At 44.5% G+C, this 14,521-nt stretch overlaps 1 protein-coding gene across 2 annotated transcripts in view; it reads right to left on the bottom strand.

Moving 5' to 3' along the window:
- The window catches only part of abca7 (ATP-binding cassette, sub-family A (ABC1), member 7), a 49,890-nt gene that overhangs the window by 20,839 nt on the left and 14,530 nt on the right, over positions 1–14,521 (bottom strand). For both annotated transcript variants that reach the window (XM_084067323.1, XM_084067324.1), the window contains 18 exons: positions 14,254–14,346; positions 13,329–13,566; positions 12,654–12,793; positions 11,740–11,856; positions 11,138–11,335; positions 9,814–10,019; positions 8,912–9,088; positions 8,308–8,530; positions 7,614–7,835; positions 6,224–6,428; positions 5,200–5,313; positions 4,414–4,585; positions 3,575–3,712; positions 2,737–2,876; positions 2,367–2,504; positions 1,797–2,050; positions 1,261–1,318; positions 1–52 (listed from right to left, as the gene is read on the bottom strand). The exon at positions 1–52 is cut by the window's left edge and continues 151 nt beyond it. In XM_084067323.1, coding sequence (XP_083923449.1) covers positions 1–52; positions 1,261–1,318; positions 1,797–2,050; positions 2,367–2,504; positions 2,737–2,876; positions 3,575–3,712; positions 4,414–4,585; positions 5,200–5,313; positions 6,224–6,428; positions 7,614–7,835; positions 8,308–8,530; positions 8,912–9,088; positions 9,814–10,019; positions 11,138–11,335; positions 11,740–11,856; positions 12,654–12,793; positions 13,329–13,566; positions 14,254–14,346 — 2,885 coding nt within the window. The remainder of the gene's footprint in view (positions 53–1,260; positions 1,319–1,796; positions 2,051–2,366; positions 2,505–2,736; positions 2,877–3,574; positions 3,713–4,413; positions 4,586–5,199; positions 5,314–6,223; positions 6,429–7,613; positions 7,836–8,307; positions 8,531–8,911; positions 9,089–9,813; positions 10,020–11,137; positions 11,336–11,739; positions 11,857–12,653; positions 12,794–13,328; positions 13,567–14,253; positions 14,347–14,521) is intronic.

Here is a 14,521-nt window from a genome sequence, read left to right as displayed (position 1 = left end):
AGCCGAGCCCCCGGGATGAACCGCTGGGCCAGAGACAACAACGCAGCCACATCTACAGCAATGGAGACAAATTCATTCATTACAATTTACAATTTAGGCATTTAGCAGACGCTCTTAATCCAGAGCGATTTACAGTAAAGCAAGGTAAACACAAGATATTACATCAAATGCATAGAAATAGTCATCTAGGATCATAGGTAAACCAAGAATCTATCATCAGTCTAAACATTATAACATCAAAAAATGATAATCTGTACATTTAAACTATACACACTATAGGATGCCAGGTCAACAAATGAACCTGGCATCTTTCTACATAACATGCTATTAAATTACATTTGATTTTAACCTTTGCATAATTAACAAATTAATTAACCACTTTCAACCCAGTTTGCCTATTTTGGGCGTGATATTATAGGTGAAGGTTTTCATTTTCATAACTATTCAGACATTTTCAGAAATAGTGAAAGTAGCAGATCTACTGTACAAGCTCAGCTATGTTCAATAAAGTATAATAGGGCTTAAATGGTTATAGGAGCATTTTCAACCTCATCTTCATATAATTGGCTTTCACTAATGCTCATTATAATATGGCACAATTTCCCGTCTACTCACTCTGTGTCTCATTGGTGGGCTGTGGACAATTCAGAAACCTGGCTACCAGTGACATCATCGATGGGGATTCCAAACTAATGGAAACTACTTTCTCTTCCTGGAAAGCGGGCATGCAGAAATAACAGCCTTCTTCTTGCATTAATACAAATTAAATGGGCAAACCTGCCTACCAACGATGTCACTGGTAGGCAGGTTTCTGAACTGTCCACATAGACCTCCTCTATAGACACAGAGTGATTAGACAGAAATGGTGTCGTCTAATAATGAGCATTAGTGAGGACCTTAAAGTGGATCTTTAAGCCCTTATCCTACTATCCTACTATAAAATGAAGAAACCTCTGTCTGTCTGGAACCATGTTTTCTCCTCAGTGGGCTGACCAAATGGTCTGAAATTGAACACAGGCATTGACCATTGGCATATTATGAAGACAGTGATGAAGCCAATTTAACACTTTGCACAAATTTAAGCTGTTTATTAGCGTTGTTTTTGTGTACGGTCCTCGCAGACTATGGGATCTGTCGTCGTGGTTGCAGTCCCATAGCCTGGATGGACGGTGGGTGGAAATGACGGGCATGGACTAGTTTCAATGTATTCAAGGACATGGTCCAGTCACATGGTGGAGGTAAGGTGGAGACCTACAGTACCTGATCCGTTCTCCTCGCTGCCCAGTCCCGTGTCCTCACTCATGGACGAGTCACTGTCCTGAAACATGGGGAGAACATGAACGCTAGCGACCCTATTCTGGGGGCGAACATTTGGCGAAAATAGCCAATCTACCAGCTCACAACGCGTTGTGTTGCGATGCATTGTGAGCTCGAGCCTAATATAGACCCCTGGGGGACAAAGTAGGCTATGTAGGGTTTAAGTCACTGGTTCTCAATGTGGGGCCCGGGGACCCCCAGGGGGCCAGCTAAATGATTGATACTTATGAACCAAATTGACCTTTATGGGTCTGTAAATCTGAGAGTGTACAAATGGAACCATATGGGTCCATTTGGTTCCATTTGTACACTCTCAAGAGTTAAAACTGTGTAGATTGGGGTCCCAGAGATAAAGAATTGTATCAAATGGGGATCCGTGGCCTAATGTATATAACAACTGGAGGTCCTTGAAATGAAAAATGTTGAGAATCGCTGGTTAAAACGTAAAAAAAAAAGTTCCATAAATAAAGCAGTAATACCTTGAGAGGTGGTAGTTTGCTGGTGTTACTGGTGCTGGCGCTGATGTTGGTGCTGGTTCTGGTGCTGCTGGGCGTGGTGCTGGTGTCCGGGCCCTCTCTCCTCACCACCGTCAGGTAGTAGCCCGTGCCCAGGCGGGCCTTGAGGAAGAGAGGCGAGCCACAGCAGCACAGCGCTCCCTGGGAGATGATGGCGATGCGGTCGCCCAGCAGGTCCGCCTCATCCATGTAGTGGGTGGACAAGATGATGGTTCGATCTGACGCAGGGAGGGAGAGGAAGAATGAAGCTAGAGGTAGTGCGAAAGCAATCATTGCTATAGTGTTTGTTTAGTAACCGTGTTCTCCCCGTCTCTCCAGCTCTTTGATTAACAGATAATTCATTTTGGCATGTGCGTGCCTTAAAGGTCCATTTGGTTCCATTTGTACACTCTCAAGAGTTAAGGGGTCTGTGGCCTTAATGCATACCAAACTCGAGGTCCTAGAAATGTAAAACGTACCACTACATTATGTCACTCTGGATAAGAAGACAGACAGTGACACTTGTGTCTTTACAGCAGCTAAGTTGATGAGTACCTTTTCGGTACTTGAGCAGCAGGTCCCAGATGCCCCGGCGGGAGTAGGGGTCCACTCCGGCTGTGGGCTCATCCAGAACCACCACTTTAGAGCCTCCTACGAACGCTATGGCTACTGACAACTTCCTCTGCATTCCACCTGAGAGGGAGAGAGAGAGAGAGAGAGAGAGAGAGAGAGAGAGAGAGAGAGAGAGAGAGAGAGAGATATCCAAACCAGTTAATACAAAAATTATAACAAATAATTCACAAATGACTGTATTATGTTGTGGGGAGGTGGTCCTGTGGATTGTTCAAAATATATGTTACAGCTCACTGCTGTAACATGTAGTGTGGTCCAGCCTGGTCCAGGTGGTATAGCACAGTGTGTGTACCTGAGAGGTTCTTGGTCTGTTCGTGCCGCTTGTGCAGCAGATCCACATCCTGCAGCAGTGTGTCCAGCTCGCCCATCACCTCGGGCCCGGTCAGGCCCTTCAGCCGACCGTAGAACCACACGTGCTCCTCCACTGTCAGACTGAGAGAGATGAACCCAGAGTCTCATTTATTAACCACTTAAACCCCAGCATCCGTATTCTGCATGGGAACACCTTTGCAGAAAATAGCAGATCTACAAGCTTACAACCCGTTGCGTTGTAAACTTGTTAATCTGCAATTTTCAGCGAAGGTACAGTATTTAATGTAGAGCGAAAACATAAAATACACTAGTGTAGAGCCCTGAGGGACTCCGCTCAACAATGGGGTTTTTAAGTGCGGCCAACACCAGTGGTGGAATGTAATGAAGTACATTTACCCAAGTACTGTACTGTAATTGAGTATTTCCTTTTTTTTTTCTTTTTTTTTTGTTTTTAAATACCTTTTTTAATTCTTCTACCCTACTACACGTCTACCCCACAACATTTATACACTGTCAGAGTAGAAATGGATAAATGAATACTGAGAATTGTACTGTGTATGTATGTATGTTAGAAAGAGAGATAAAAGGGAGAGAGAGGATACATCTTGTTTTCCGTTAGAGCAGTGGTTCTTAAAGTGAGATCCAGGGACTCAGGGTTCCTTGATGGGGTTCTAAATGGACCCATACAAGTCTGTAACTCTGACAGTGTACAAATCGGGTCCATTTGGTTCCATTTGTATACTGTCATATTTAAGGGGAGTCCTTGTAATGTAAAAGTTTGAGAAACACTGCGTTAGAGGACACGGTGCAGAGCTTACATGTCAAAGAGGACATTGTGCTGTGGACAGACACCCAGGGTCCTGCGTATGATGTCCATGTTCATGTTGTTACGGATGTCCAGCCCTTTGATGTACACCGTCCCCGAGGTGGGAGGGAACAGGCCGGTCAAGATGGACCTGACAAACAATTCAAAAGAGCTTTATTGCCTTGAGAAAACATACGTTTACATTGCCAAAGCAAGAGTCAAAACATAATAAAAACAATTTAAGAAAGAAATGGGGAAAGCCTGTACAGTTGGAGGGGGTACAGCATTGTATTGAACAGTATTGCAATGTCATGTTGCAATATTATTATACAGTATACAATACATGTTGGCAAGGCTATAAAGCTTTTTGAAACAAATAGCAAAATTATTTTGCAAACACAAACACACAACACACAGTGGAGTTTACAACTCTTTCAAGTTGCAATACACAACTGATTTTAATGGATGAAATCTGTATGGTAGAGTATTTTACTTGACGATTAATTGTCTTGCAAATAATTGTGATTAACTAATTAATTGTGCTTTTGGCATTGGATATTGGAACTATTTTTCTGTGAATAAAAATGTAATTTCTGTTTGCCTTTTTGGCCTTGTAAACAAAGATTGCACAGGGCAGATATGACAAATGACTTAAATATAAATGTACAAAGAAGTGACTGTCATCATTTACTAACTTAATACTCAATTTCATTTCAAAATAGCGGAAAGAGATGATCTACAAGCTCACAATGCTCGCCCGCTAGGGTTCATGTGTTTAAAGGGTTTATAGATGTAATAAACATGATCATTTGTGAGGTAAGAAGAAGACGTGGTGCAGTCCACGCTCCTTACATGGTGGTGGTCTTTCCGGCTCCGTTGTGTCCCAGGAAGGAGGTGATCTGTCCCTCGTAGAACTTGAGGTTGAGGTGGTTGACGGCCAGCTTGGCTCCCTGCTTGTAGATCTTCACCAGGTCACAGATGGACACGCCCAGGACCTGGTGAGCGGGCTCCGCTTCAATGCGGTCTGTCACACACAGAGAGCACAGAGGAATGAGGTCTGGAGCACACGGCTGAGGTTGTGATGGGACAGATAAAATCTAACAGTTGTTTGTTTTAGGCCATTTTGTGGGAGTTATTAACCCATTTAGACCTGAGGCCGATTCTACAAATGTCTTCTAAATCCTGACAGTTTTCTGAAAAATGTTGCTATATCAGTGGTGCTCAAATCTTTTTCATGTCAAGGACCCCTAAAATGATATGTATTTGGCCGCCGACCCGGACGGATTAAACAATCCAATGCAAAAACAATAGAAGAGGGAGACCACAGTATAATGCAACAATAGTGTTAATGCCTTCAAACAGTTTTGAGTGATAACTCTCAGGCAGCATTGCTGACGCATTGCTGAGTAGTCTTCAGGTTTTGAGCCAATCGTCTGTTCATTTGAACATTGCGTCGCTTTATCGCTGTGTAATATTTGCATACTTTGTGGCTTTACTCATGACACACACACTAGTTAAAAATATATATTTTCGGGAACATTTAACACATGAAAACAATGCCCCCGCTGCGTACGGTCCTTTACCCTCATTGTGTTGGGTGGGTGCAGAGGGGTGTTGTATGGGTGCAGGGGGTCTTACCCTCATTGTTTTGTGTGGGTGCAGGGGGGATGGGCATGCCAACTTCCAGTGGAACTCCTCCCCAGTAGTTTAGCTGGAACACAAAGTACCAAGGCCTGGGAATCCCATACTCCCCTGGTACATATGCACACACACACGCACACGCACACGCACACACACACACACACACACACACACACACACACACACACACACACACACACACACACACACACACAGGAGAAAGCCTATTGTCATTGCGTCTATGTTAACCACTTAAGTCCTATATACTTTATTGTACAATGAATAGTGAAAATAGCCAATCTACAAGCTCACAACATATCCCAATGCAAAGTGTTGTGAGCTTGTGGACTGGCTACTGTCAACTTAAATATTCATTAACTAATGTTGCCATTTTCATGTTTTTAAATTCATTAAATTCATCACACTTCCACCCCTGGTGTGTGCATGTGTTGTTCTCATAAAGAATACGAACAAGCACGCACGTCCACTCTAAAGTGTGCCAGGTGCAGGACAGAAATCAAACTATAAAAGAAAAGTGCGAAATGAGTCCACACACTAGATCATGCTCCAAAGGTTTACCATCGTACATGACGTCTTGAGCCCACGTGGCTCTTCCTCAGAGCCCAAGTGGCTCGATGGTGGAAGAAAAACTAAATTTAAAACCTTTGGAGCATGATCCAATGTGCTGACTCTATTTTTCGTGCATGGATGAAAGCAAAATAAAATGTTTCTATGACCAAGTCCTAATGTGCGATTTGTGAAACAGCGTGAAAAGAGCGATTTTATTGGAAGATTTTATGGAAGATGCTTCTGAACAGGTTGCTAGTTTGACTACTTCAGATGCTCTAATCTTAAAAAAATAGCCTATTCTACAAGCGTCTGTGACGCATTGAGAGCTTGTAGATTGGCTATTTTCGCTGCACAACATTGCTTCCATAGAAGACATGCTGACTTCTATTGACTGAAATCAGTCATGGTCGACTGAGAACTTTAATCCATGTTCATGTGTTGTTGTTCTCACCAGGGAACACGGCCTCGATGTACCAGGCGGCCAGGGCGTAGATGAAAGCGTCCACGTACAGCATCATGATGGAGGTGGTGAAGTTGTAGGAGTCTCCCTCCATGGGACTGGAGTTGAGGTTGGTCCACTGGATGCCCACTCCCTGCTCCTCGTACTGGGAGAAGTACTCACAGCCAAACCCAAAGGCCACCGGGGACAGGAAACTCTGGTGCACAAACAAACATGACAGGAAACAAATATTTAAAGGCAGCTTAACCACTTAAACCCTATGTTGACCACCGGAGTCCCTCAGGGCTCTATACTATATATAGACTATACACTATTTCTAAATCACAACACATTTATTTTGGGTGGAAAGTTTTCCCTAAAAAAAACTCAAAAGTGACCCACCAAAATAATCATATTTGAACAGGGGACCCCCCACCCTGATAAGCATTTGGAATTGTGAAAATAGCCGGTCTACAAGCTTGTGTGCTTGTAGATCGGCAATTTTCTTTTTGGCTCTTTCTTATATCATTTGCCAATTTGGCCAATGTTTGACCAGTTTTTATAGTATAGTCTGTTGATAACTTTTGATGCAATAATGATATTTTTCCAGTATTAAAAAGGTATTCAGTGTAACGATAGTTCATGTAGACACGGAAGGCAGAACGTTTATATTCTTCATTCATAATCCCTGGACCCCCCCCCCCATTCACTAATAAGCTATTCAGTCGTACACCTTTAAGTCAGTACGTTCAACCTCTAGTCATTTCATTTGCTACAAGTTAACTCGCTCACACCTTCATACCCACAGTGCAACTCTGGCGGTTCATTTAAGCAGCCTCAGTTCTCTGTTCAGTCTACGTGCTTCGCTGTCTAAGATGGGTGTACAGTGCTTGTTTTCAAATTCCCTCCACCTCCCCGGCCTCTTCCCTGTGGCATTAGTTATTGTTATAGGTTGATTCTGTGTTTGTATTGTGGTTCTATGATTCTGTGTATTGTACTGTGTTCTATGGATTGTACCATGATTGTGGTTGTTTAATTATGCATTGAAGTTCTGTAAATGTTATGTAAAACTGTATTTTATGCTCTGCTCTGGGGGTTTGTGATTGTGAAGATCTGTGACTTGTTTGCACAGGAATCTGTAATATCAAATGAGCAGAGTCACACCGCCAAACTTGAATGCAATATCATTGCATATATGGGATATGGTTAATATGGTAATGGTTAATAAATGGTAAATGGTTCATTAACGGTCTGGTTATTTCTGAGCTGAAGTGTCTACTCTAAATGAACTTAAGTCATTAAATTGTCACTTTACTGTCATCTGGGGACCCCCCAAAAATCATGTGGGGACCCACAGGTTGAGAACCACTGCTCTATGTGTGTGTGCTGCGGTGGTACTGACAGCTAGAACACGGTGTGTGGTGGTCAGGTGGTCCCTCCAGGCCACACACAGTACGTAGGGCAGGTAGAGGCTGAAGTAGATGAGGCCGCCGCAGGCCGCAGCCAGGTTGGCCTTGGAGAAGAAGGTACTGATGAGGAAACACTGCATGATGGTGGCCGTGGCGAACGCAGTCAGGAAGAAGAAGACCACGGTCGGGTCGCTGTACGGCAGGATGTCACCCCACTGCGCACACGCACGCATACACACACACACACACACACACACACACACACACACACACACACACACACACACACACACACACGGAGGGAGAGGAGAGTGGTGCGGATGAGAGGTAATATCTATGCCTATTGCCTAATTAAGAAAATATTAGGGCTCTAATTATTGATTATTTTCTTACTGTAGCTATTATTCTACTGATTTCTTTTTCGATTAATAGCGTCATGAAGAGAGGCATGATAAAAAACATATATATAATATATCAATGAATCAATGCAGAAAAAATGTAATAGTTTTTTTATAATCAACAAAATCGATTAGTCTGATTAAAAAGGGACTTTTGAACTGAAGAAGTTCCGAATGGATTGAAACATTCTTGGAGAAATGTAAGTTTTGTAGCACAAAAGGACAAACAACATCGCAAAGAGCCCAGTGGGGGCTGGGGGGGGGGTCTATGGTTTCAATGTCCACTTGCCTTGAGCATCGCAATGAGGAGCGCGGCTGAGGCGAGGAAGGGCACCACACTGCTGATGAACCAGCTGAGCCACAGCGTTCCCGTGCCCAGTCCCATGATCCTCATGGTCTCCTTCAGACGGGCCTCCTTCTCGTACACCACGCCCTTGATGATCATGGCCACCGAGTAGATCCACGCCAGCGTCATGAAGAGAGGCAACGAGCGGTTCAGCACACGCAGGAAGCTGGAGAGACGATGGGGGACACAGAGCTTGTAGATCAGCTATTTTCATTGAAAGGTCGCCGGCTTTTCGAGCGTCTATACGAAAAACAATCGGCCCGTGTTCGGGGGAGGGAAGGCGGGCGGGGAGGGTGCTATTTGTCACTGCATGAAGGAAGTGTTGGGGCGGGACTCGGGAGGAGTAGTCCTCCCGGTGGGGGCTCCTCATTGGCAGGTGAGTCAGTAGGATACAACACACAAATGTGTGTGGGAAGGAATTCATTGGCTAAATTGGGGAGAAAAGGGGGTAAAAAGCATTTAAGAGTTTGGCCTAGAAAGAGCACACTAGTGTATCTCTAAAAAAAGAGCTATAGTCATAAGATCAGGTGAGATGTTTTGAACTCACACGTCGTCCACGTAGCAGGGGTAGGGCATCTGTTGGACGTAGATGCCGGTGGTTTGCTTCACGCCGCTCAGTACGCGGGCCACAGCGCGCTCCACCAGGTCCTGAACGTACACGAACCCTCCCCAAATGTAACGCATGTCACTGAACGGATCCGCCGCCGGGCCTGGGTCCCAGAACCTGAAGCAAGGACACAAGGAGAGGAGTGAAGGAGAGGAGAAAAGAAGGGAGAGTGAGGAATGAGCTAATTCTAAGCATCATAATGAGTAAGCAGGAAGTAACTAAATGCTGCAGCATGCTACAAAACAAAGCCAATATTTTTGGCTTGGGCATGGGCTTCTCGAAGTGACAAAAGTTTGGCAAGGATGAAAGTCGTTTTATACTCGCTGCAGCTCCACTCTGGGTTCTTTTTTTTTTAAATATTTTTTATCCCACGATTTTGTAACCCCCTTTTTTACACCCAGTGACAATTGTCTATGTAATCCTGGGAACTACCTTCCCTCTGCCAACCTAGGGAGGCCAGGGCCGAGCTCATGCCTCCTTCAATGCATGAGAGCCAACTGACCTTCTTGTCACCTGACAGGGGAGAGTTTCCCTGGTTGAGTTGCTGCAGCATTTAGTTTCTCTGGTTGTAGCGTGTGGAAGGAACACGTTATTCCAACCAGTTCCTTTCCCCTCCTTACACTCTGGGTTCTGAATGTTAGACCCGACTACCTCTATACTGCTGGAATAGTGATTTTAGAATGGATCTTCACTATTTGTTCACATCAACCTCACATCAACTGTTTTCAAAGTAAGTGGACATAGTGTGTGCAATCAAATTGCCACCTGGTTGTGTTTGCAGTCCCTCAGAGAAGGAGGTTTGCACCTCCTAACCTTTTCAGACAACCTTTCTTCCATCTCACCTGTCTTTGATCTTGTTGGTGCGGGTGACATCGTCGATGTCCATGCGGATCTTGTAGGTGACGTGGGGGGGCAGGGTGGGGCTAGAGGCGTTGGGCAGCATGAAGACCACGCCCGCCCAAAACTGTCTGTCCTCCAATAGGTCCATGGCCCTGTCGATCATCTGCCCCTCAGTCTCCACCCCCTCCAGCTTGTTTATGGAGAAACACTGAGAGAGAGCGAGAGAGAGAGAGAGAGAGAGAGAGAGAGAGAGAGAGAGAGAGAGAGAGAGAGAGAGAGGTGGGGGAGGCGGGGGTGTTACAATATGCAATCTGTATGATATGACATTATGAATGAAAATGAAAATATGACATAAACCTTGTATGTCCAATATTTCAACCTTTTATGTTTTTTCATAAATGAATACCCTACTTCATCATACAAGAGTCGCTCAAAAGTAGTGAAATTAGCTCACAATGCACCACGTTGTGAGATCGGCTATTTTCACTATTCCAAAATGTTTTTTTCTAATAATAATACAAAAGGAACAGTTTTGGACATACAAGGTTTCCACCGACAACAACGAATTGCTTGTATGAATTCAGAGGTAGGACAGAATGTGAATATTAATCTGCTCCTCTAAAGATAAAAAACAATTACCAGATATATCTATTTAATTACAGTGGGACAAATGAAGCATGGCGTTAGTTCATGCAGGGCACAGGAGTCATACACGCCTCAGCTGTAATCAGCTGTCAGTCAGCAATCAGCCACGCTGTCCTACTCTCCAATCACAGCTCTGCTGGTCGTTACCAATGTAACCCCAGTGCCCCAGCGTCCTAACCTGACACCGTCAAATGGAAGAAGCTTGCGACACACATTTGTTTCACAGCCTACTTCCATCTGAGACTCCGTAAGCAGAATCGATGACAGAGAGGTTTTTATTTTTTTCAAGCTACTAGGCAGGTGATTGGATGATCCCGCCCCTAGCAGCCGCTGATTGGTCCGAATACGCAGCGTTGCGGGCAGCTTTACTCCCTGAGCGATCCCAGACCTCCTTCCTGAAATCAAATGCAAATGAGATTTCCGGAGGGAGGGGGGTTTACCAGGATACCAGCGTCCACCTTTTGTTCAGAGTCCGGCATAGGCTCAAATACTATTGTGATTTTATGTCTGCTGACAGCAGACAGCAGTCAATCTGTCAATGTATTGCTAAGCTCTTGTATGCCGGGGGGTTTTCTTAGCGTTTCCTGATTTTGCTTAGCATGCTTCAACTAAATTTAGAGCGGAGCTATTAACGCCAAGTTTAAGTGTATTCCATTTGTTGCAATAAATACTGGGTAAAACCTGGGTGATTTGTGCAAGCGTGCTGATGGTGTGGTTGAGGTCGTTGTAAACATCAAGCCAGGTAGGGGGAGCTCCGGGCTTCCTGGGGGCGTCGGGGGAGGGCGTGGACAGGAAACGGGCGATACGTGAGGCCGTCCAGGAAGTGTTCTCTAACCGCAGGTTGACCAACACTGCCACCTCCGGTCTCCTCAACAAGTCCTGTTACACATACACACGTTGTTCACACATCAACAGATATTAGGCCAGGGCGATATGGACAAAATCAAATATCATGATATATTTCTGACCAAACACCTCAATATCAATTACTTTGAAAATATTTACAATTTACAATTTAGGCATTTAGCAGATGCTCTTCATCCAGAGTGACTTACAGTAAGCAAGGTAAACACAAGGTAATACCTATAGTATTATCGACCCCAAACTAGATGTGACCGAACCTCTAGTACTTAAAAAAAAGCTGATCTACAAGCTCACAACGTGTTGCGATGGGAAGAGCATTGAAACATGGTGTGAGGTTGCAGATCGGTTGTATTTAAAAAAAAAAAAATTGGGGGTCCCTGACATGAAAAGGTTTGAGAACCCCTGCTCAAGAGTCACACCCGTAAGAGCTGGATCTCCACGCTGGTCTCCATGTAGGTTTTGATGCGAGGTGCCACCTCCATCCAGGCTCCGTTCAGCTCCAGCAGGATCTGCAGGTCCTGGAAGGTCTGGTTCACCTATAGCACCAGAGAGGAAGAGGACAGTTAGCTGGAAGGATAACGCCTGAATCAAGCTTAGTCACACACCACCGTTGCTTGGCAAAAATAGCCGACATAGACCATGTCGGCTATTTTCGGTGCGTGACGCGGTCGTGCGACAAAGCATGAATTAGGCTTTATGTTGCCTCAATTGACATTTCGCAAAACCCTGCCCCAAAAAGTCAGTGTCCAATCCTACCTTAGCAACCTGGTTGCTACTTGGAGGAGGTCCGTCAAGCGGTTGCAAAATGGACTTTAGGATGAGTTTAAGAGGTTTCACATTATTCAATTATTGTTGTGTCCCCTTCCTTGTTCATTTGAATATATTCATCCACTACAAATTGCAAGTGGATGCAAGTTGATGATTACCAGGCGACCTCTATCTACCCACTCAGCTAATGATAATGATAATGAATTTGATTTGTATAGCACTTTTCAATACAAAGTTACAAAGTGCTGTACAGAGCGAACTTAAAAACAACAATAGTAAAAACTTTAAAATTAGAACATTCACATGCAGAACGGTTCAGAAAAACACTTAGAGACAGGGATAGGTTTTCAAAAGCGACTTAAACAATGTCGCTAGCTGAAGCTCCTCAGGCAGTATGTTCTGCAGCCTATACGTGCACGGCAGACAGCAAAAGCCTGATAGGTTAATGAGGCAGGTTTTAGTGACAACCAGGTGGGCCCCCTGTCTGAGCATCTAAGGCTGCGCGCACGCTTATAAGGATGGGTGGGTGGGGCTTTAGCATTAGAGCGTTTTCAAAGTGTAGTACCTCCTTCATGACCTCCTGCACTGCAGGCGTGTCCGGGGTGTAGAGCAGCTTTCCGATGAACAGAGGCTTGATGCCGCGCCACACGATGCGAGACAGAGGGTTGGACTCCAGACCCTGGATCAGGCTTTTACAGAACGGAGCTAGGACAGAGGAAGGAGGTAGAGAAAGAGACAGGAAAGGAATGAGGGAGGAATCGTGAAGAGGGAATGTTACATGAAAACGTTTCTCAGTACTGTGGTATAGTGCTTTAAAATACTCATGCCAGCTCACACAGCTTGTGAATGTCACCTCTCTTTTAATTAAGAAACGTTGTGAAAAAGAGTATTGTAATTTATTTATGTCCAATTCAAAGTGTCCCAGTGACCCAGTGTCACTGTCAGTGATGCCTTGCTCTAATTAGCATTCGCCTGTGCGTGTGTGTGTGTGTGCTTGTCTGTCCACAGCTAACCTCACATACTACTGTACTAGGCCGGGCTTAGTAATATTCTGAAAGATGCTTTTTCAGGACAGTTTTGTAGCTAATGTTTTATGCTAATGTTAACTCTCAGCGGGAAATTATTGAAAACACATTCCCTAAGCCACTTCAGCCCTATATACTTTGCTGTATAAATAACAGTTGTTTGCCTAGAATTGCGTGCAAAGTGACATTGAAAATGGTTAATGGAAGTATCTTACTGGTGTTGTTGTCTTCATCCCGGTCCGTGTCCTCCGTGCCGTTCTTCCCCAGGAAAGACTTGATGTCGTTGTCCTCGTACCAGTTGAGTGACGGGATGCGCTCGCCTCCAACCTCCGGGTGACCGCACACGATCCTGGAGAACGCTCTGAAGCTCTCCCTGGGCAGGGACGAGCGGTTCTCTGGGGAGAGCAGGGACAGCTCCTTACTCAGCTCTGTAAAGCTGGACAGAGAGGAGAACTGTGGAGGAGGAGAGGAGAGGAGAGGAGAGGAGAAACAACAGGAGAAAATTAAAAGAATGTCTTGTTGAGCTAAAAAGCATATTAGCGTATATATTGTACGCTCATAGCGCGTCACTTTGTGCCGCGCTGTGTGCTTGTATATCTGCTAGTTGACAATTTGTGCAAATCTTTGAAAATATATATTGTTTAAAGCGATATTTTTTTAATCCAATCTTTGCTTCTGGGGGTACATGGAACTGGGTGCATGTCGCCTTTCCGACATGTCGCCTTTCCGACGTTAACGAACCCTATACCTAACCCTAACCCTAACCGCACGCGGAAGCCACTAGTCGGAGTGGCGAGATGTCGGAATGGAAGGAGCACCCCCATGGAACTAAATATTTTGATATGGGGGTCGGCGGCCAAATACATATAATTTTGGGGGTCCTTGACATGAAAAAGTTTGAGCACCACTGATACAGCAACATACGTTTTTCAGAAAACTGATTTAGAAGACATTTGTAGAATCGGCCTCAGGTCTTGATGGGTTAATAAATAACAATTATTTTGCAGTAATTGAACCTGTGACATATTTTGTGTGTGTGTGTGTGTGTGTGTGTGTGTGTGTGTGTGTGTGTGTGTGTGTGTGTGTGTGTGTGTGTGTGTGTGTATGTGTGTGTGTGTGTGTGTGTGTGTGTGTTCTTACGTCCTCGATCACGGCAGCCATTTCCTGGGTCACGGAGGTCACAGCCTGGCTGATGACCCGCAGGTTTCCCGCATTGGACATCAGCCGCTCTCTCTTAAGAGGAGGAGGAGGGGGCAGTGTTGATTTTGACAACAAATTTTGATTTAGTTTCAGTCATAGTCTTTTTAATAAAATTCCATATTTTATATATTTTAGTCATCTGAAATGTTATAGTCAAAATCTACGGTTGATTTAGTCTATTAAAATGTATTTTGGCAGGCCTCGATGG

Source organism: Gymnoscopelus microlampas (assembly GCF_963454915.1).
Source record: "Gymnoscopelus microlampas genome assembly, chromosome: 9".
Lineage (NCBI taxonomy): Eukaryota > Metazoa > Chordata > Actinopteri > Myctophiformes > Myctophidae > Gymnoscopelus > Gymnoscopelus microlampas.
The sequence above is the reverse complement of the archived record's forward strand: the minus strand, read 5'-3'. Positions and strand labels throughout refer to the sequence as shown.